The 24,231-nt window shown below is 38.9% G+C and overlaps 1 protein-coding gene across 2 annotated transcripts in view; it reads left to right on the top strand.

Annotated features, from left to right (window-relative positions):
- Positions 1–24,231, top strand: part of slc39a11 (solute carrier family 39, member 11) — a 143,764-nt gene that overhangs the window by 101,422 nt on the left and 18,111 nt on the right. For both annotated transcript variants that reach the window (XM_032573656.1, XM_032573655.1), the window contains exon 6: positions 20,925–21,092. In XM_032573656.1, the coding sequence (XP_032429547.1) occupies positions 20,925–21,092 (168 nt within the window). The remainder of the gene's footprint in view (positions 1–20,924; positions 21,093–24,231) is intronic.

Below are 24,231 nucleotides of genomic sequence, written 5' to 3'. Positions count from 1 at the left end.
AAATCATTCTTAAGAGGAATAATTAGTCACAATTATTTCTAAATGCTACATGTAACAGTTTTCCAACGGGTCACACTGCATTTTATTCAAGTCAGTCTCAAATTTGACTCTTGTATTGCAACATTCCTTTGTTTTTAACCCTTGTGTTGTGGTTTATCGGCTGTTTTTGGGATCATGGGCTGCTTTGCCCTGTTTGGTACAAATCTTAGCTACCAACTGATTTCCTCCACCATGACTTTGGAAAAAATGTTGGCATAAAGAAGAGTTTGTTGTTCCCTAACTCTTGTGGTTCTGTGAAATGGAACTTGGTTAACTCCAAGTTGATGCATAATATGTGATTTAGGGGAAGAAGCTTTGATGTTTCGCAGAGTTTAAGATCACCAAAATTTACAAACTCTAGAGGCCACCTCTAAAAACGCGTATAACTACCTGTTTTATTAGTTCAAGCAATCTACTTTAATATGCATTAACTCTCACAGTGGAAACTGTTTTTCCACTACTGCAGAAGCTAGTCTTCCTTAATAAAAACCCTCTTGGGCGTACCACCAATCAGTGCTGAGGAAAATAAATGGTCCTCCTGCATTTGTTCCTTTGCAAACGCCATGGTATTTGAGCTTCCAAAACTGCATTTTCTTTCTAATGTTTCAGATATGATAAAAATTTACAAATAGCCGTATTTTCCGCGAATAATCCACAATTAATAATCTGAAAATAGGCGAAAATCCGTAGTTGCTTCCATTAACCTTTTCAAGAAGCTTTACTTTGTGATTCTTTTTTCTTAATTCTCTCTCCTGAATGTTTAATATGCTGAGGCTTGTAGACTGTTCGTTGGAGCTGATTTTATCCAGCAATTTCTCTGAGCAACACAGTTTTGACCTTGGGGGTAACATTTGCCATGACATCCACTCCAGGGAAGATTGGTGCTCTGAATGTTTTCCACTTGTGGATAATCTAAGTGCAGAAATACATACTTTAAATTGTTCAGAAGTGGATTTATAACCCTTTTTAAACCCATCAGGCGCAATTGTTTTTCTAAGGTCAACATTGATGAATTTCCTCCTTGGAATGTGTTAACACTCAGCTATTTGCTCCAAAGCATCAACTGCTCTGAAGCAAATAGCTTTACCGAGCCTCTACTTTTAGAATCTTGCACAACCAGATCAATTTTATGTTCTGATGTGTAAATACAAACCTGTCTGTATGTATCAAGTCTCTTATCTGAAGCAAGAAAGTATTTCTTTATCTTCTTACTCATGGAACAACAATTTTAAAGTGACATGGTCCATTAGGAGACAAACTGTAAACAGCAGGATTGTGCTACTTGGCGTTTGTGTTACTACCACAACGGTTGACCTGAAGAGAGAGGTAGAGCTGAGCTGTGCTGGTGAAGCGTGACTCGGTGAAGTATGAGGACTCGGAGGAGGATGAGGATAAGGGTGATTACTGCTGCGCGCTGGAGTGGGGAAAGCGAATGATTTAGGGTCAGCAGTGCCAGAGAGAGGAATGAGTTAGTCTTGCAAGATTTAAAAGGAGAAAACACAATCATCGCGGGCGGTGGGTGGACGGGGCTGATCTGTGTCTCCTGAGCCTCACTGCAGGGTGGAGATGAGAGATAGAGGTGAGGAGGTTCAGTCCTCTGTGTGTGTGGAGGACATGAGGACAGCTGTTTTAATTACAAAAATACTGCAGGAAAAATTCTTACACGAGGCGAGGCGCGAAGATGCGAACACACACTGCAAGTCATGTTTTAGTTTTCGAGAACAAGCCCAGCTCAGTGGGGCTCATTACCACACGCTGGTGTAGATTAGTGTACGAGTTTCATAAAATTTGCAAAATGGATGAATGAAAAATATGCCTCTGTCAAATTTTAAAGTGACCTACAAGACCTGAAATATAGTTTTGCTGAAAAATAAAGAGCTTGCATAATTTCCTACTTCGTCTATGTACTTGGCAACTGTGACTAACAGATATTAGAAGAGTCTTAATAGACTCCATCTATTATCTTTTATTTCCTTTGGAGGTAGCATCCTGAGCAAATATCCCCAGACTTCCCTCCCCCCAGCCACTTGGGCCAGCTCCTCTCCTCTGGGGAAATCCTGAGGTGTTCCCAGGCCACCTGGGAAATATTGGTCCCACCAGCATGTCTTGGGTCTGCTTCTTCCTCTTCCTCCTGTTGGAATGTGTGTGGAACACCTGACCAGGAGACATTCTTACCAAATGCCCAACCCACCTCAACTGGCTCCTCTCAACGTGGAGAAACAGCAGCTCTACTCAGAGTCCTTCCCAGATGACCGAGCTTCTCACCGTATCTGTAAGAGAGAGCCCAGACATCCCACGAAGCAATGTCACTTCTAGTGCTTGTATCTGTGATCTCAGTCTTTTGGTCACTACTCAAAACTTTTGACCATAGATGAGGGTAGGAATGTAGATTGACCAGCAAGTCAAGAGTCTCGGCTTTTGACTTCACCACGACAAGCCAGTAGAGAATCTGTTTCACTGCAAACCCAACAATAATTCCCCTATTGATCACCCTCTCAATTTTTCCCTAATTCGTAAAACAGACCCAAAAATACTTGAACTCCTTCGCTTGGGGCAGAACCTCTTCCCTCACCCGGAGAAGGCACTCTACTCAAGAACACGATTTCAGACCCTCATCCTGGCTCTACACACTCGGCTGTGAACCGCTCTGGAGAAGGCCAGAGATCCTGATCTGATTAAGCTATAGGACATTATCATCTGCAAAGAACAGAGACGCAATCCCCTCAATCACTTCGCTCAGATTGTGTCTCTATAAAAGATATGAACAGAACTGGTGAAAAAGGGCAACATTGGTGGAGTCCAAACTCAGCAGAAACGAGCCTGACTTACTACCAGCAATGCTCTGTTCAGCTGTTAGTGCTGAATCTCACGCATCATCATGTTGAACACCTTTTGAACCTGGTTGTGGATTTCATTAAAGATTTACAGCTTTAGGTTTTCCTTTGCTTTTTTTTTTAGCATAAAATTTACAATTTGTATTGCTAAGCATATTGTTGCACTACTCAGGCCTTATAGCTTTCAGGCCCAGGCCCATTACCTCTGCTGCACTTCAAGTTGAGTGCAGAATTCAAAACCTGGTGTGGGATTTTGCATATTAATCACATCAAAACAGATAAATCAAAGAGAAGGAAAATGATGGCACACCCATTTCTTGGTCATGCACACATTGAATAAATAATAATGTGTCTGAGATTTATTATCAAGGTCAGAGAGACCACTGGGAGAAGACTAATCATCTCAATGAAAGGCTTCAACCAAGCTGTCAATCTGACTAAAAGGCTCCTATGTCAGTCGTTTGGCAGAGAAATAACGACATGTGCGTGCGATGCGTGGCTTTCCTCCCCGTGCGTTTGTCATCTAAAGCATAGCTGCTGTCACAGGAAATCACATTCACCTCAAACGGAGATCACCAAATCAAAAACAGAGTATGGATGTGTTGCAGTTTCGTTTTCACTCCTTCGTCCCCAGTGAAATTACAGATCACAGTGATAACCGCAGCAAACACTGTCCAGTTCAATGAATGTCTGATTGCTGTATTTACCCGCTATTACCCCTAAAAAGCATTTTTGAAGAAGGTGGTCATTATTTTTCAATTGAGGAAAGCCAATTAAATTTTTTTTCCTTTCCTTTCTTAAGCCATTGGACAGCAGTGACGCATCATGAAATCTCTTTTCAGACATGCACACCATTCATTCCAGTGCAGAGTGCTTGGTTAATTTGACTCTGACAGCTCAATGAAATGCCCAGTGAACATTTCCGAAAAAGGAATCTGTCCTAATTTTGTGTTTGATCCCACTTATCAAGTAAAAAAAAAGAAATAAGTCAAAGTTGTGTTAAAACCTTGTAAGGAAACACTTTATTTGAAGGGGTGTGCATAAGACTGACATGACACTGTCATAAATATAACACCTGTTATGAACATGAAGAAGTCTTCATGAATATTTATGACTGCTGTCATAAAGAGTCCTTTGGTAAATAATGACACTTTTTTAAAAGTTGCATTAGAAGTCAATTAAGTGTCCTATTTGCATTATAGTGTCATTATTTACCAAATAATACAAAGATGGCGCTTTTAATGGACCTGTAATGCAACTTTTAATGCATATTTGCATTAACACTTGTGTCCATTTTGAATGTTTTTCAAATGGACACAGACTATGCTTAACCTTTCACCTTTCAAAAACGTTTTTGGGGTGAGGGGTTTTCAGAACAACTTTACTGCAACTATGACTCAAAAATAACCTGTTTTGACTATCAGCTGTTATTTTCTGATAATATCCCTGCTGGCATATAATCATTTTTCTAGTTTGTGTTATTTGTCATATTCCCCATGTCTATTTTGAATCCATTTTTTTATTGTCTGTGTAAAGCGGACAAAACCTCCGCTACTCCAAATTAAACTTTGATTGGAAGTTCAGCAGTTTGTAAGAAAGGACTGATCATTCTTTCAGATTGTTTTGTTATGGCTTTATTTCCATCATTCACTAAAACTACATGTTTATTTTTGTGTAAAATTTAGCAAAATTACAGCTTTTACCATCCCTTTGGTATTATCTTTAGCACTTTTCCCTTTGTATCCAACTCGACAGTTCAACAACCTTGGCCAGAACTGACAGTCTGCCTGTCTGAGTCAAAAGAAAAGAAAAGAACCAAGCAAAAAAGCTTTTTGTGCTGCAATTTCTCTGTCAGCCTTGTAGAGAGACAGCCAATCAGAAACACACACCTACAGAAGACTAGTTGCTTCCTTTAGTAAGATAAAAGCCCAATTTTGGTGCCAAAACTTGCTTTGGTTGTTATGTCTTTCCCTTGTATGTTAAAATAACAGAACTACTACAATTAAGTAGAAAGTTTCTTTAGACCCAATACAAGACGTCTAGTTAGTCCTATAAGCCTTCATTTAATGTAAAATTCTTAAGTGTTTTTTTAATAAAAGTTTAGTGATTGGTCATTAACCAATCACTAAACTTTTATTTTCAGACACACAATATGTCTATGGAAGTGTTTGAGATTAAAAACTTTAATACTTTCTCTATATATGCATATTCTTTTTTTAAATAAAATAAAGGGCACTTCTTGTCTTCTTATCTTTTTTTTTGCAAATGCCCATAAAGTCCTGATGAAAACTATGAATTATCAATCTTGTCCCCAATTTCAAATAATTTCCAGATGAAAAAGCTCTACTTAAAAGAAAAGGAAAAACTCCAGCCGTTTGAATAGACGCGCCCCAGCTGACAAATTGTCCTCATTGTTGCCTGAAAATGAAAAACGACGTCAGAAACAGCCGAAGCCGAAGACTTACCCCTACTAAGCTCTCACTGGCAAAGAAATACAAAGACCGGGGGTTAATGTATATACATATTTAGGGTGACTCAACAAATTTAACTCGTAGTAACCAGTAAAAATGTTCCAGATGCGAGCTAAAAGACAAAAAACAACTCAATTTTTTAAGTAGCATCCAGTAAAAAGCCACTCAGTCATCAGCAGGAGGCCTGTTTAATATTTACTAACATTCTCAAGCAATCTGACCTTGAATAGTTACTTCCTCTTGATGGACCAACGCCACAAACGATTGCTCTCCTTTTTCCGCCGCTTACTGTAAGAACGGTGTTCCTTGAACTGATCTCCGCTGGTAGAAGCCATTAGCTTTTAGTGACACAAGCCTTCACCTCGCTTACTTTCACACCTGACCTGTGTTCATATAAGCAGTGTGTGATTACAACCTTGAAGAGTCACAGTTCTTACCTAGATCCTGCTGAGTGGGGGGGGATTGGTCCTTTGTACCATAGCAATGTCCGACCAATGTCAATGAGTTTCAGCTCGTTGACGTTCCTCTGATCAAGCAAATTATAGCCAAGTTATGAGAAAGTTTGATGTTATGGAGGATACTAGACATCCATGTTACACTAAGTCACTAAAGGATTGTCCTTTATCGCAGTCGTCATACAACTTGTACATCTTTGTTTTAGCATTTTCTAGTCACAAACATGAATATTTGGAAACATTTTGTTTCAGAGCTGATCAGTCCTTTAACACTTCAAAAAATGAATGTTTGTTTTTTTCCGCAGTGGTTGAATATACAATGCCTTGAGAAAGTATTCATACTGTCTGAACTTGAAATGATATTGGTTTGACTGAGCTAGTTTGACTGAGTTTATTTGTGAAAGACCAAGCATTTCAGTCCACATGTGCGTGGTGTGTTGACACAGACCTCAAAGGTTTTATCTGTAATGGCAGAAAAAGATTTTCAAAAGTATCGACTGGAAGCACGTTTAAATTTTGAGATCCAGATTATTCTTGTGGGCACTTATTTTCTTGCAACTGTCCTTTATTCTGGACATTGTTTGTGAGCGACTCCACTGTGGAGGAGGTCCATTGCATCAGCAGATGCTGAGCGTTAACAACTCAAATTAATTTATCCAAGAAAACGTGCAACTGTTGAGAATTTGAAAAATATTTCACCTAGGCGGAGGTACACGTATATCTCTTAGAGCTGCAAAAACACAGCACTTACACTCTGACACTGAATTATAATCATCTAAAGAGATGCCTCAGGTTGAGAAGGATTGCCTCCTTTGTGACGGTGAGAAAACGGTACAGAGTAGTTTGTAACAGACCTAAAAGCTTCAGAGTGTCCTGATCCTGAGGATGCAAACAGAGTTTAAATTACAATCAGCATCACGTTTACACTGGCTGTGCTTCCATTACAAATGTGCTGAAAACTTTAGAGTTCCAGTAATGTCAAAAAAACACAATTTCACAATTGCTGTGTTTGTATTAGATAAAGTCTATTAAAATCTCCTTCAGGTGAGATGCCGCTCCATGATCCTCCTTTTGTCTTCTTCGTGGTTTGCACCTGTTGTAAAATCCGGTTGTTGATCATGTAATAATTAAAAAAAATGTTTCCATTGTAGTTTTGGGAAATAAACCAATTTCGATACAGCCAAAAAAAGAAGAAAAAAACAGACACCTTATTGTAGCACAAAAATCTTGTCAAAAAGCAAAAGTTTTTTTGAAATCTGCGAGTTTCCATTTTCGATATGTCAAATTGAACAATTATACGGTCAATGCAAACGCAGCTACTGTGAAGCTGCAATTACTAGTTTAAATTAAAATGTAAAAAAAAATCTTATGACTCCTTTAAAGATGAGCAGTGATATTATTTTCTCCCCACCTGTATAGAGCCTTTAAAAAGTGATACAAACAAATTCTGAGAAGCAAGAAACAAACCTGGTGTGTATTTCTGGCGTTGTCATCACTGCCAAGCCAAGAGGAACAAAAACACAACCAGAAAGTAATATTTCTATTTTTTTTTTACTGTTTTGTAAAAGCCAGACATATCCTATTTCACAGTGCTGACATTGTCCACAAGCCATTAAAGTCCAGTAAATAAAGCAAGTCCAAAATACAGATAGAAGTCGGCTGATATTATCCTGCTCTTTCCCCAACACTGCTATTATATACAATTATTTACAACTCCACTTGAATTCAGTTTGCAACACTAATATAGATGCTGATTGTTTTAAATTTTTATGTGACTTAACTCTACACCAAATACCAGTGGTGGAAAAAAAAAAAAAAGAAAACTTGATTCCAATTATCTCTTATTTTGTAGTAAACAAGCAAACATGTCTGGAAGGTTTGTAGTTTACAGCAAAATTTGGCTTCTGCTTTCAACTAACTATAGAAATATTTCACACTGACAAGTAATTATACGTCTGATAGACGCTTTTGTCACACATCACCTCTGACAACCGAAATCCCTGGCGGGTAGTTTGAAAGATTTCTTCTTTTTTTTCTTGTTTTTTTGTCGTGTTGCTCACCTACATACGAGGTCGCCACGGTTACGTTTTTCTTGAACATTTAACTACACACATCAAATAAATCTGTTTTTAGTCATGTTCACTCTGCAGTCCTTCTCAATCCTTAATGTGATGGAGAGGAACTGAAAGAGTAAATATACCACGTGGTAAATTTACTTTATCTATAAAAAGACATGAATATATGCTGTTTGTGTTTGCCGGTTGAGAGGCTGATTAACTTGACTGTGTTATAACCTGACACATTTTGGTGACATTAGTTTGACTGGCTGTCAAGCAGCATTTGATTTAACCACATTCCTTTTGTTAGTTCTGCCTCCAAATGTCTGCTCCTCTTCTTCTTTTTGTTTTTTGAACAGTAAAAACAATCCTAATAGTTATGGCCTCCTTATATAGTTGTTTTAATAAATAATTTCCAGATTTTTCCACTTTTCAATGCAACACGTCATGTAATCAAACACATCTGTTAGGAAGGAATAAAAAAAAATCAAGCAATAATCTGGTTGAATAAGTGTTTGCAACCTTTTCAAGCAACTTTTGACTTAATTATAGTCTTCAGCTCAGATATCGGGCATGAAAAGAGTACAAAGCAAATCCACTGCATCATATTTATGCTATTGTACAGTGAAGTAGTCATCAATAAATGGGAAAACTGTTTTTAATTTTCTCATTATTCCTTCGTTTAAATGGGAACACCACTTAAGATTACAAATAAGCTCTTTTACCAGAGACTCCTGGCCAAGAAAGCAGCAACAAAAAAAGTTTGACATACAGAACAACTCCAGTATTCATGGGGGTGAAAGTTCTCAACCTCCCACAAAAAGACAGAATTTGTAAATACTTGAGATGTTTGCATATTTTAAAGGTTCACATACCAGGTTTATCTTAATATCCATTAATAAAAACTGTGGAAAAAGTCTTCACACTAAAGAAGTTAATATCTTACAGTTTTCTTTGTCTCCAGTCTAACAGCCAATCGGTGACAAATAAAATGATTCGCTCTCCTGGATTGGCTACTTTGGAAAAACAAACATCCAATAGCGTGTCGCGTAGCATTGCGCCTGGGTTTTTCAGCTTCTCAAGCTGCATTTTTTGGCAAATAGTCAAATTTTGGAGTTACGTTCCAAACTGCGTATGCTAAACCATGAACAGGTAGGGGTCACCTGTACTGTGAAAAATAAACATAACTCCAAAAAGTACATTTTGTTTTCTGTGTGACATTACTCTGCTAGACGTCTAAACAAAGACACGCACCTTTACAAAATAAACAAGCAGGCCTGGCTTATGTCACCTAAAGCCTTGTGGGGAAAAAGCAGAATTCCAAAAACAATTTATTTCTTTTTTTTTTTTTGCTTTACTACAGCTGTACTTTATCTGTAGTTTACCATTTGTGTTTGTTCATTTAAAAATTTGGTTTGTATGACTGTAAAACGTTAAGTTGAATTCTGATGTCCATATATAAATCAAGAAGTTGAAAGGATTTGGCAGTGGTTTTAATCTCAATAGCTCTCTGTCTACCTTGGCTGGGAAAATGAACTGCGTTGTAACGTTTTGTCCCTCAGATGATGAAATGCACAGACATTCTGAAAAGATTAATGCTGTGGTATATCTCTTATTTTGCCAAACTGATTAGGCGACAGTATTTATACGTATGTGTGTAATTACAGCGTTGAAATTTGGACTTTAAAAAGCAATAATACAGTGCATTAGGGATTTTTTTTAATTAGCTATTAAGAAATGTCAATAGCAGCGACATAAGAGCATCAAACGTTCAATTTTCTGGTCATCCTCAGTTGTAGCTTTATTTTTAATCGTTTTAAATACTTTTGAGTGTTTCTCACATTGTGGTATAATCATGTCTTTATCTATATTGTCAAAGCAGTTTTACAGTTTACAGTAGGTTCATTGAATCCATGTTGACGTTGAATTTGTTGAAGTTCTGATGTTTTCTTAAAGTTGCCCAACACATCCAGTCCTTATAGAGCGAAAGGGAGGGAAACCTCCTGATTCCTTTACCTCAACATTTTTTTTCTTTTTGTTTCATCTAGACTCTCTACAGGTTGGCTGTAGGATGCTTCTTTGGCACGAGGTTAATGATTGGAACATCAGTTTTCAATAAACTTGTCTCCTTCTTCAGCGGACATTGTTTTAATGCGCCTTGGTTTTGCTAACTTCTAGGTTGACGTTAGCATGTTAGCCTTCTGTGTCAACATAACCCATTGTTCCAGTCAATCGAGTATGGACAAATCTTGCTAAAGAACTCCTGCTCATGAATTTATTGCAAAATTTAAGAATGTTGAATTGCAGAAAAGCAGAACATATGACATATGAGTTGCAACAGTCAATACATTCTCTCTTTGAACATGAACATCATTGCAAAGCTTGAAAAGCATTTAGATTATTAGTGAACCCAGTCTCTAAAATGCATAGATAAGCTGTGGTTTTTCAAATTTTGGTTGCAAACATGGCTGCAACGCTCTCTGGAGGCGTCACTGTGCACCAACATCATGTAGTGTAAAATTGTTTTTCCTCTTAGACACTCAGTGTTTCAAAAATATCAAAGACTTTAGTCCAAATTGGGATGGTACATAGCTACTGCATAAAGATATTAATGTGGAACAGTATTTTAACAAGTTGTAATATTCTTTTAAAAAGTTTTATTTCATGACAAATCTTCTGTTCCCTTTACAAAATCTCACTTTTGTTTTCCAAATTGTAACAGTGTTTCCAGAAATTTAATTACCAGTGGACAAATAAAAAATAATCTTGTATGAAAGTCTGACATCCTAGTACAGCTGCATACTGTAGCATGTCCTTATTTATCTATCTATTTATTTATTTATTTATTGAATGCCAGTCCTTACTATTACAGTCTCAGTTGGTTTTTACTGTATTTTCTTTTCTTATTATCTTAAATGTACTCGACATGAGGATGTTTGCACATAGCTGCTTTATAACATTAGTTAAATTTGTATTGGTAGTAATTGAAGATTGGCTAATCGCACACAATAAAGTGAACACGAGTCAGAAAAACAGCTTCAGCTACTTCCCCACAGCCATCATTAGCAGTGAGCGATACAGCAATGTGTCCACAGGGTGTGTGCACACACAGCCATTTGTTACGGCCTAATGGTTTGGGAAGTTCAATTGGAGAGAAATGGACTGAGGGTTTTTGTCCTTTGAAAGCATCCTCTGATTGAGGGTGTAACCAGAGGGCCCTCCAGCAAGAGTCCAGATCAGTTGACCTTTCCAGGCCAGATAATTCCTATTTACTGCCGCCTACATGGCCCAGCTTACACAGTTGGAACGCTCTCACCGAGGTCAATTGCTCGTGTTCGAGAATGTGTGTGATGGAGACAAGTGGAGGGATGGGCAGAGGAGGGAGCAAGAGAAAACAGAGGAGGGTTAACAGTTTGGACGTCAACAATGAATCTGTGTCGTACATTGTTACAGCCAGCGAAGTAAAACAACTAATTAAAACGTTTATATCAGCTGCGATTTCCAAAACGGTTACGACAGGCTTCCATTTTAACAAAATTATAAGCATTCTTCTAGGCAAAGAAGATGAAGAATATCAGCAGTTCTGCAACTCACTGCCACAATTGTCTTTTTCTCAGCAGTAATATATTGATATACATGCTAGTTTATCAACTTGAAACACTTGAACATGTTAATCTTTAATAGCAGAAACGGGGCCTGGAGTTTGAGATTTGGACTCAAGATTCACTTAAATTGTAATTACCTTATAAAATTAATTAAAATGTCTAGTTGAATCATTACAGACTTCACATTTTGACCTCGGGGACACAAGATACTGGAATGAATCTTCAAGGGTAACACAAAAAAGTCAGCAGAACAGGAAAAGAAACAAAGGAGCAGAACATAGGTTGGGAAAGGGACAATAAAAGTATTGAGAGAGGCACAAAACACAAGTTTGACAGAATTGGCATAAAAAAAAATTCTTCTTTTTAGGAGTTAATGTAGTAGTAGATAAAAGTGGAACAATCCTTGCTTTTTAGAAGTCAGTGGGTGATGTGTAATGATGAACTGCTTATTGGTAGTACATTTCATGAAGGCAGCAGAGAAATCACTGAGTAAATTACTCTCTCTGTTGCTTCTGCATTCACATAATGGAGTCATCTCATTTGGAATGACACATGCAAATATTCCATCATTGAACTATTATTAGCCATTAATCATGACGCTCAGAATGGATGTAGCAATTTGTTTGAAAGATGTTTTTTCCCCCAGTCTTAGAATTTGTTTTCCTTTGTGTAATTCTCCAAAAAGGCTTAGCGCAAATTAGGTTGTGTTCAAGACGCTAAAAGTTATTGAAATGCAGATTACGGATCAGTATCTGTATTTGTATTCATTTGTATTCTATTTGCAAGAGTGTGAGAAATGTAGCTGGCTGTGCATTTATATTTGATGGCATTGATGCAAGTTGGGTCGGGCAGAGAGCATCTTTAAAACCCTGTTTATCATTTATATGGTTTTCTCAAAGTCTTGTTGTTTGTTTTGAGTCCAGTGTCTGACACCAACTCTTCAGTGCCCAATAGAAACTGAAGTGATTAAAAGACAAATAAATTTTTCATATCATTGAAAAATGTAAAGGTTCTTGAAGGGCATATCAATCGGGTTTTTTCTGTAATGTGACTTTTTACTCTATTGAGGTTGGTAGGACACATTAGCTATATACATTGTCAGAGAGCATTTTCGTACTGGATTAACTTTATGCTTACAAACAACACCAATTGCTAGCTTAGTGATCTGGCTGTTTTATCCATGCATGAGATATGTCTTGTTTTATCCATGCATGAGATATGTCTTGTCCTAATTTCTCAGCTCTGGGTTTTTCCCTTAAATAGTTTTATAATCCAATTGGAATCCCAATCAAAGCAAAAAGTCAACAAAGTTAATTGGACTTCCCTACATCCGTCTACATGCACCGAAATCCTTAATGTTTCTCACATAGATGAATGACCCTCGCAGCAAACATGCTGTGTCTTAAAATACTAATACATTTTCAAAAATCTGCACAGAATTCATGTTGTAACACCTGGCTACACGTTTTCCTTCAGGATTCCTTTTCTTTTTTTCAAAAATTGTGTAGCTGAGTGTGTCTTTAGGCTGAATACTAATGCCTCTCAAAACAAATCAATTTTTCAAACAATTGACACCCTAGAGATAGCCATAGAAGTTGACTTACATCACTCACACTAAGCTTCTAAGCCAAATTAATGTCCATAATATAGCAGAGCAAAGCTCAGTTTAGCCTTTTAAAGAAGAAAACTATTAATTCCACTGCTAAATGGCTTTTCTCAAGGGTTGGGTCAAACAAGCTTTTCAGCCACAGGAGGTTCGTCATTCTGAGTCATGCTGTTCTTGCTGCAAGGTGAAGACGTAGAACGATGAAAGAAATCAGAACATAAAGGGTATAAGTTGAATATTAATGGAAAGGATTTGAAACCCTCTCTGATTTAACACCTGCAGCTACCTGGTAAACTGCAGCATGAAATTGCACATTCAGAGCAGTTTGTCAACGGAGCTTTCAGCAGATAAAGCAAATGAAATGCAGAGTGGAGGAAACATATTGGACTTCTACACAACCTGAATGGTGATGTTTCTTTGAATATAGCGTTCCTCACAATAACAGCGACGGCTGGTAAAGATGTGCAAAAAGGCACAAAATTCATCTTTATCACAGCTGTATTAGCTCACAGTAAAAATTAAAAAGGAATCACGTCTACAAAAATGTCTCGGATATTGGCATCCCTAATGGTAAAATAAATCAATGCAACCGTTCTTGTAATTAATCATTTAGTTATTTCCTGAAATATAGCTATGACCCTCAGTACAATGTCCCTCATCCACTTTTCAAAATGAGAAAAACAAGAAAATACAACCTTCAAGTAAAGCAAATGCTCTTCATAAGTCAATAAATAACTTATGAAAGATATTTGCCTAAACTCGCCCGACAAACAGTCAGAAAAGCTGAAACGTTTTAAACATCGGGAACTGTAGCAAGGATTGGTGTTATGAGGGTCACCAAGATTCTGTAAAGCTCATTAAACACTTTAAAAATACCAACCAAGAGTAAATTTGGGGGAAACAGCCACAACAACCAAGGTTTGCTGAGTATTCTGGTATAATAAATAAAGGTGCATAATTATAAATTAATTTATAATCAAATGAATTTGATTGTTTATATGAATAAATTGGCAACTATAAGGGCGCATAGCCAATGCAGTGTACTCAGTGTACTATAACCCTGGCGGGCCACCATGCTTTACTTGCCCCCCACCAGGCTAAACATTGTTTCCTTATTGTAAATAAAGTTTTTTATGCACCAGTAACAGTGACTGTAAAGAGGAATTAAGCTAGGTTTATAGTTTGTAGTTGAAGCGTTGTACTGGGCACGACGGGGTGCGCACCAATTGCTCCATCCTTAAACCTGCCAGTTGGCTTCAAACACCATTTCCAAATTATGATGCCTGCTTGTTCACCTCCGAATTTTTTTTACATCTAAATTTTTTTTAATACAAAAACAAGGTGCGTCGCTGGTAGACTTCTCTAGCAAATAGATTCTTTTGATGCATCAAAGAGTGATGACATCACTGCTGATGTCATTGTTACCAATGGAACTGAACATTCTAATAGTTCATTCACATCAAACACGTTTTGAGCGTCAGGCGAGTCTGGTTTACATTCAAAGTCTATGTAGAGTGTTGGACGCCATGGACTCTCTTGACGCGTCAAACGGCCACATCGGCCCTCAACGCGCCTCCACATAGACGTTGAATGTAAACCAGATGCGCCTGACTCTCAAAACGTGTTTGGTGTGAACGCACCATTATATGTCCAGTGTCATATTAGTTCCATCATATTAGGACCAAAGCCTGGTCCTAATATGATGGACTCATTGCTTGGAGTCAGGGGTAACGTTTAGAGGTAAAATGTGAATTAAGTTTTAGATAGGGTTAAGATTAGGGAAAATGTCTGTGTTAAGCAAAATCACAGCAACTAAAATGAAGGGAAATGAATGCAAAGTTCTAATATGGGTCGAAATAGTTTTGATAAATCTGTATAGCATTTTGTTTTCTAAATCATTCTATAAATAATGATGATATAATGTTAGGTTGTATTTCTGCCAATTGCATAGCTGCAGTACATTAGTAGTCTAATGTGTTGAATGTGCTGAGACACATTCAACGCATTAGAAACCAATCAGAACCAAAAGTTTGTCTTTTGGTTCTGATTGGTTGTTTCTGGACAGCAGCAGAGTCAGAGGAATTTTCAGATTCTCTGTTTCATATTTTACTGTCAGACTCTTTTAACAAATATTCATCTAACACACTTATCCTTACACACATTCACACTTAGGACAATTTAGAGAGACCAATTGTTTTTTTAGAAATTCTACCTGCTGCAGTTTTTATATATAGGAAAGTTTTAATAATGTTTATTTTGGTGTTTTTAACTCTGAAATTGATCTTGTGTTTTCTCCATTGACTTTGGAGTTATGAATATTATTTGCCAGTGTCTGTTTTGATTTCCTAAATTTGTGTAAAGGATATAAATACACTGCTGTTTAAACAAAACAGTGGTGTATTCATTTGGCACTTGTGCATATCAGCCCAACAAGGCCATACTGGATATTTTGGAGACGAACACATTTATCCTTGCGCACACACATTCACACCTTAGGACAGTGTTTCTCAATTCCAGTCCTCACGCCCTCCCTGCCTGCATGTTTTAGGTGTTTCCCTTCTGCCACACGCCTGGATTGAATAATGGGTGATTAACAGGCTTCTGCAGTACTTGATGGTCATGCAATCATTTGAATCAGCTGTTCTGGTATAGAGGCACATCTAAAACATGCAGAGCAGGGGGGCCTGAGGACTGGAATTGAGAAGCACTGCCTTAGGACAATTTAGAGAGACCAATTAATTTTTTAGAAATTCTACCTGCTGCAGTTTTTATATATAGGAAAGTTTTAATAATGTTTATTTTGGTGTTTTTAACTCTGAAATTGATCTTGTGTTTCATCCATTCACTTTGGAGTTAGGAATTTTATTTGCCAGTGTCTGTTTTGATTTCCTAAATTTGTGTAAAACATTGAATTTTCATAATGCCCAGTGTTGGCAAAACCTGGGATTGGATTGTTATCCAGGTTAGTACCACCTGGGTGTGGGTCGGCGTAAAGGCCGAGCTGGGCTTAGACTGGCCTTCAGGCCAACGCCAACACGAAGCCCCTCCATGCAACCAGTGGAGGTTGGTCGCATGGACTTCGATGTTTGATTGGAGGTCCATCTTTCCTCGGATGTCTCTGTTGGATTGGAGGTCCGTCTTTCCTCGGACCTCCCTGTTGGATTGGAGGTCCATCTTTCCTCAGACCTCCCTGTTGGATTGGAGGTCCATCTTTCCTCGGACCTCCCTGTTGTATTGGAGGTCCATCTTTCCTCGGACCTCCCTGGTTGATTGGAGGTCCGTCTTTCCTCGGACCTCCCCGTTTGATTGGAGGTCCATCTTTCCTCGGACCTCCCCGTTTGATTGGAGGTCCATCTTTCCTCAGACCTCCCCGGTTGATTGGAGGTCTGCTTCTCCTCGGACCTCCCTGGTTGATTGGAGGTCCATCTTTCCTCGGACCTCCCTGATGGATTGGAGGTCCGTCTTTCCTCGGACCTCCCCAGTTGATTGGAGGTCTGCTTCTCCTCGGACCTCCCCAGTTGATTGGAGGTCTGCTTCTCCTCGGACCTCCCTGTTGGATTGGAGGTCCGTCTTTCCTCGGACCTCCCTGGTTGATTGGAGGTCCGTCTTTCCTCGGACCTCCCTGGTTGATTGGAGGTCCGTCTTTCCTCGGACCTCCCCGTTTGATTGGAGGTCCATCTTTCCTCGGACCTCCCCGTTTGATTGGAGGTCCATCTTTCCTCAGACCTCCCCGGTTGATTGGAGGTCTGCTTCTCCTCGGACCTCCCTGGTTGATTGGAGGTCCATCTTTCCTCGGACCTCCCTGATGGATTGGAGGTCCGTCTTTCCTCGGACCTCCCCAGTTGATTGGAGGTCTGCTTCTCCTCGGACCTCCCCAGTTGATTGGAGGTCTGCTTCTCCTCGGACCTCCCTGTTGGATTGGAGGTCCGTCTTTCCTCGGACCTCCCCGTTTGATTGGAGGTCCATCTTTCCTCGGACCTCCCCGTTTGATTGGAGGTCCATCTTTCCTCGGACCTCCCCGTTTGATTGGAGGTCCATCTTTCCTCGGACCTCCCCGTTGGATTGGAGGTCCATCTTTCCTCGGACCTCCCCGTTGGATTGGAGGTCCATCTTTCCTCGGACCTCCCCGTTTGATTGGAGGTCCATCTTTCCTCGGACCTCCCCGGTTGATTGGAGGTCTGCTTCTCCTCGGACCTCCCCAGTTGATTGGAGGTCTGCTTCTCCTCGGACCTCCCCGGTTGATTGGAGGTCCGTCTTTCCTCGGACCTCCCCGATGGATTGGAGGTCCGTCTTTCCTCAGACCTCCCCGGTTGATTGGAGGTCTGCTTCTCCTCGGACCTCCCCGGTTGATTGGAGGTCCGTCTTTCCTCGGACCTCCCTGATGGATTGGAGGTCCATCTTTCCTCGGACCTCCCTGATGGATTGGAGGTCTGTCTTTCCTTGGTCTCTTCTGTTTGCAGGGAGTCTTCTTTTTGCAGGGGGACCTCTGGTTGGGTGGAGACTCTCGGATGCTTGTTTTCCAGAGCAAGTTTCAACTTTATCTTCAGGTCTGCAACCTGACCCTGCAATGATTTCACTGTTTCCTCCTGTTCTTTCATTTTGGAAGCTTGCTCAGTGTGAGTTTTGATCTGTTCCTCAAATTTAAGTCTCTCTTTGTATCCTTCAATCATTACTTCAATCAGACCTTTATTGCGGGATTCATATTTTTCTGCCTCCCTCTTGAAGTGATCCAGCTGTTGAAGAATGCTCTTTGATTCACCTTCACGTTTGACTTGCAGATGACGTTCTCTTTCCAACATTTTTTGCAGCTTATGAATCTCCTCCTGCTGTGATTTCACTTCAGCCTGACATGCAATCCTTTTGTCTCTTTCCTCACGGAGTTCAAAAATCTTACTCTGCAGTTCTTCTTTAAGATCGTCTACCTGCTTTGTGAGATTGATGACGTGTTGGCTAGACTCTTCCTCGTCTTCCACTAAGGGGGTGATCTCGAAGCCAGCAGAAGGAGTTGTTTTCTGCTCGACTTCCAATGATCTTGGGCTCTCAAAGTCGCCGGAAGGACTTGGTTCACCCTGGATCTCCGATGATTCATCTTCCGGCTCGCTGTCATCGTCAAAAACAAGGATTTCGTCGTAGTCGACTTGGATGTTTTGCTCCATCATTTCAATCCATGAAAGCTCAGCTGGAAAAGCTTCATGTTCACAAGTATTCTGTTGTTGCTTCATATCTATATTCTGGTAAATTATTTCTTCTCTGAAAGGATTAATTTCGAACGTGCTCTGAAGAGTGATCTGTCGCGATAGAACTGTGGAACAGGTCTGAGAAAACACTGTCTGTGAGCTACAGTCAAGAGAGAGATTCCTTTGTGATATCATAGTTATGACATCACTGCGGATGTCATTGTTACCAATGGAACTGAATATTCTAATGATGCATTCACATCAAACTCCTATAGAGGGTCAGGTGAGTCCAGTTTACATTCAAAGTCTATGTGGAGTGTTGGACGCCATGGACTCGTTTGATGTCAAATGCTCCCAACGGCCGCTAGGAACTCCAAACGCGCCTCCACATAGATATTGAATGTAAATCAGATGCGCCTGACTCTCAAAACGTTTTTGGTGTGAACGCACCATTATATGTCCTGTGTCATATTGGTTCTATCATATTAAGACCAAAGCCTGGTCCTAATATGATGGACTCATTGCTTGGAGTCAGGGGTAACGTTTAGAGGTAAAATGTGAATTAAGTTTTAGATAGGGTTAGGGTTAGGGAAAATGTCTGTGTTAAGCAAAATCACAGCAACTAAAATGAAGGGAAATGAATGCAAAGTTCTAATATGGGTCGAAATAGTTTTGATAAATCTGTATAGCATTTTGTTTTCTAAATCATTCTATAAATAATGATGATATAATGTTAGGTTGTATTTCTGCCAATTGCATAGCTGCAGTGCATTAGTAGTCTAATGTGTTGAATGTGCTGAGACACATTCAACACATTAGAAACCAATCAGAACCAAAAGTTTGTCTTTTGGTTCTGATTGGTTGTTTCTGGACAGCAGCAGAGTCAGAGGAATTTTCACAGATTCTCAGTTTCATATTTTACTGTCAGACACTTTTAACAAATATTCATCTAACACACTTATCCTTACACACACACATTCACACTTAGGACAATTTAGAGAGACCAATTGTTTTTTTAGAAATTCTACCTGCTGCAGTTTTTATATATATAGGAAAGTTTTAATAATTATTTTGGTGTTTTTAACTCTGAAATTGATCTTGTATTTTATCCATTGACTTTGGAGTTAGGAATATTATTTGCCTGTGTCTGTTTTGATTTCCTAAATTTGTGTAAAGGATATAAATACACTGCTGTTTAAACAAAACAGCGGTGTATTCATTTGGCACTTGTGCATATCAGCCCAACAAGGCCATACTGGATATTTTGGAGACGAATACTTGTGCTGTTATGCCATTTTTGGTCGGAAGGTTGCTGGGAACTCTTCGAAACACACCATTTTAAATCAAGATCTTTTGAACTATGCAAGAAAAGAATGATAGTGATTCAAAATAAAGTCAACATTCCTCCTATTGAACACCTGAGCTGAAGAGAGGACAGAATGAGAGACGACACAAGAGTCTAGACCATCTATAAAGAATAGGCAAGGTCTCAATCTGAATGTGATCGAGAAAGATTTTCACCAATCCACTACAGAGCAACAAATGACAAACAAGAGGAACCTTTATAAACGTCCACTTAAAGTTTAAAGTAGTTTACAACCTCTAGTTAACTAAACATTGCTCCACCAATGCATAGAAATTATGCAAGGTCCAGACTGAAAAGCTCCAACCAGGAATTGATCACAGTACCTTGTTGCTGCAGAACCATCCATTTGACATTAAATGTACTCAATTCAACGTTGTGCAACTGTGCTACAGTCATGAGAGGTTAATTTATTTTAAACCTACCAGAGCTTAAAATATTGTCAATATAAGCCATTGTCAAATCTGCTCTTTCAGTAATTGCAGAGGCCAATGCGTATTTGCTAAATGTATGTAAAGCCCATTTTCATGTTCACTGATTTGAAATGCAGATTTCTCCATGTAATTGTAACTCCTTTGGGACTTTCACTGTCATACAGCGGCTTTCTGGATCTGCCAGGCAATCCAATTAGAGCCAAAAGGCGGCTTTTACTCAGAAAGCGCTAATATTTACTTGTGATCCGACAGTATTAAGAAGCAATCCTCAATAGCTTTGTGAGGGCCTCATGGCGAACTTTTGAAGCCGGGGTCGGATATGTAAATATCGTCGTCGTCTTCCCAATTGTCAATCATAATCTTTTTGTGTGTGAAGAAAGGAGAAAAAAGGGCCCTGCAAGAGGAGTTGACTCTCCACACAGCTGCCCATTCACTGCATGAAGTGGGCCTGCTCATTTGATTTTCCACTCTGGAGCCTAATAGACATTGTCGGTGGCAGCTGGCAGTGTGCAGCTTTCAGGCATTGTTCCACCAGCTGACAAGCACTCCTGTTGGGAGTAAACTGAAGGCGTTAATTTGAGGCATGCTGAAGCCCTTCAGGGTTTTTCTAACCTTTATTCGGGGCCGCTTCACTCAGAGGAGAGCTTTTGGTTTTGGAAAAGTCTTGTCACACTTGCACATTTTCACACCAGGAAGCTGCCCGATTCAGCTACAGTCTCATCTACTCCATAACAGAGTTACTTGTTTGTTAGTGTTACTTGTTTTTGGGAGATGGAGCATTGAGAAAGTTAGGTTTTAGATGCATGCTTCAGGTAATCCATTTGTGAGGACATTGCTTAATGTTTGTGTTACTTTATCTTTCTGTGCTTTTTTTTTTTCACAGACAAATCTGAATATGGAGAGGCCTACCAAAGAAGAAGAGGACCCAATTCAGGCCAATTTGATGGACAAGAAGCAGGAAGTAAAACACCAGAAGGAGTCGGCCAAACAAGCAACAGCTGGCGGCGAATTCTCCTACTTATCCTTGCCATCACCATTCATAATATACCAGGTAAGAGGGAGCGACAAGAAATAAAGGTTTGGAACGTAGGATCAGCTGAAATACCAGAATAAATTGCAGTACTGTGTTGCATAACAATTTGTGTCAAACCAACTCGATTTGGAAACAAGGTTTTCCCAAATCGCATCAGTTTCCATTGACACAATTATTGGAAATTAATTGTCATTGTAAAAAAAATTTTCTTCTGTAATTTCTAAATCTTAAGTCTTTAATAATGTGCAAATATGTAATGAGTTCTACAGTGGACCCCCCCACCTATTTGCAGTTCAATATTCACAGATATTTTCTAACGCGTATCTAAACTTTTTCAACAGAAACGCAGCTTGAGAAGCTGAAATACCAAATTCAGTGCTATTGGATACACTATTGGCTGGTATGTGCAAAGCAGCCAATCCAGAAGTGCCATTTATTTTTCCTGGGTGCTGATTGGCTATGCCCCCAAATTTGGAGATAAAGACGTCTGTAGATATTAGCTTCTGCGCTACGGCTAAGACAATTTGTACTGTGCGTGTTGATGTATATTACAGTGTATTTGATGTTTGAATTATTAAAACATATAATAACCTTTACTGTTATTATAGAGACATTTAAAAGCCAAAAACTTATTCTGTTCTTGGCTAGTGGTTGGCTAATGACTCTGCAGTCAAACCTCCATTTTCAAGCACACCGTATGTCATGCTTCCTCACTTGGTCAGCTCAGTCAGTTGACGTCTTCCTCAGTAGTTGGTCATGCAAGTTGGTCTTCACAACAGAAGTTGTCTGTTATCTTCCATGCATCATTCAACGTTATCTTTATCTTATGAAAAACCTGGATTGTAGCACATGAAGTCAAAAATAAGCACTATTTTTATAGAGGAAGAAAAGGCTTTGGGAACAGATGTGCAGCCATTGTCAAATCTGCTCTTTTTTTTCAGTTCAACTGTAAAATGCAGTAGGCCTTTTAACGATAATAGATTGTGGTTTGCTGATTGGTGTAGTCTCAGAAGTTGCAGTTCCAGTATTCCATAAAGTGCTATCGCAGTGTAACAAAGGCATGGGTTATTATCCGCCAACTGCTGTAGATTTTAGTACTAAACAGAAATACAAAAGACTCAGAACTGAAATATGCTTTGAGATTTATAAGAAAAGAAAAACTTTGGCAGTATTAGTAGTAGAAAAACGGTTCCAATTGCTTTGGCTGATGAAAGTCTGCTCTCTTGTTTCTGTACGAGGCACAAGCAAGCTGGACTGGAAGCGCTATTGAGAACATACAGGGTTAAACGTAACTGAATGGAACAGGAGCTCGACAGAGAGCACCCGAGGGTTTTCTGAGACGGACTGACAAGGAGGTTGATGGGAGGGCTCAGGTTGCTCTCGAGAAATTAAAGGAGAGACAACAGAAGTTACAGGTCTGTAAGTTTACTGTTTTCACCAAAGGGAAGTGATGCATTATACCAGAAGTTTCATTAGCGTTACAAAACGTGTGTAGTTTGTCGTTAGCTTTCTATGGAACAAATACCAAAATATTGGTGCTTTTATATCCCTTTTAATTAAGCCTCTTTGTGTTGTAAGAAGGTTTTCCTGCAAAATGGTGTCCCATTATTGTTGTGACGTATTATATAATTTATAATATTCAAGAAGTTATTATTGACCCTGCAGATGAATGTGAGTGATTCAGTCTCAATACCTTGTATTTAGCTTTCAGACTCTTATTTTGAATTTGAAATGAAGTAGTTCCTTAGTAATTTTCCACTTGTCTTGAAGTAGTTGGTGAGTAAAAGGACTTGGGGTGACGATATTTGTTTGGTTTTTTTGTCACTTATCTAGCAGCATTTATGTTATTTACAAGAAAAGACAACGTGGACAGAGCTAGATAATTGTGGTAGGCTAACTGTTAGCTGCCTACGGTGCTAAAGCTGGTTAATGCTTTGGATCAAGCTAATAGACTATTTCACTTTACTTTTAGTCTGACCTGCAGTTTATTAGAATTTATTAAAATCTAAAATACTTTAAATTATCAAACTTAATTTGAGATCCATGCAACCTTTTTTTCTATTTGTTAAAACACAAATTGAGCCATTTCCAAGGCATTTTTAGCATTAAAGTCACTCCTCCACTAGATGAACATAAACTACTTGATACATATGAATTAGTTAAACCTGGACTAAGATATCCTACACTTAGGGATTTTTTTAGGCAGTAAAAACTTCTCTCTGTCTTGGCAAACAAAAAAATGGCGTTCTTATATTTCCCCCAATATTTTTTCAAGAATTATTTCGATAGCTTAGTTAGCATGCTATATTAAAACTCTTAAATTTCACTACTTTCTTACTTCTGTGAATTTATGTTTTTATGATATCTTAATATTATTTGCAATAAAACCTGAATTGACATTGTTTTGTTATCCAGCCCTAAGGAGCCACCAGAACCATGTGTGTCTGGCATTCTCTACTATCCCTAGTTGCTCTGAGAGCCTTTTCAACAAAAGGCCTCAAAGTAAACAAACTTTAACAAAAACAAGTATTGGAAATGGCTACAAAGAAATTTACAGTCATCTGTTTATTTGCACAGTCATAGTTTAAAGAATTCACACTAAGAGTAAGAGGGTTAATGTGGGAGTTCATTCGTTTTTGTCTCTGTGCTCCACCCGGTCCGTTAGCCAGTTTCAGGACCCGACCAGAACCCCTCAGTGTAAATTACCTTGAGAAGTAATGAGATTTGGTTATATATAAAAACAGGCTTTAATGCCAAAAAATTATCAAAGGTTCCAAGCCATACATGTCATACAAGTGGAACAGATACAGAGTTACATTTCTCCGTCCAGCGCTGGCGCCACACTTAGCTGACCTTAGTGATGGAACCAAGTGAGGCCAAGACTGTAGCGCAAGTTTAGCTTTTTATTCTTCTCTGCAATCTGTACCCTCCCTAAAGGGTAGTTTAATCCGTTTCAGTCTCTTTATCTATGACTGCCGGCAGTCACCCGTATACATAGTTATGTAAGCTGCAGTGTGTGTGTAAGCAATTAAAAGAAGCTAAAAGAGATACAGGAAAAGATAGAACCTACAACATTAATTTAACAACAAAAACACCCCACCACATTAGTTTATTCTATTTTGAGTCTAAACAGAAGTGAAAAAACCAGAACTGACCT

The sequence above is a fragment of the Xiphophorus hellerii genome, chromosome 10 (assembly GCF_003331165.1).
Source record: "Xiphophorus hellerii strain 12219 chromosome 10, Xiphophorus_hellerii-4.1, whole genome shotgun sequence".
In the NCBI taxonomy this organism is placed as follows: Eukaryota; Metazoa; Chordata; class Actinopteri; order Cyprinodontiformes; family Poeciliidae; genus Xiphophorus; species Xiphophorus hellerii.
The sequence above is the reverse complement of the archived record's forward strand: the minus strand, read 5'-3'. Positions and strand labels throughout refer to the sequence as shown.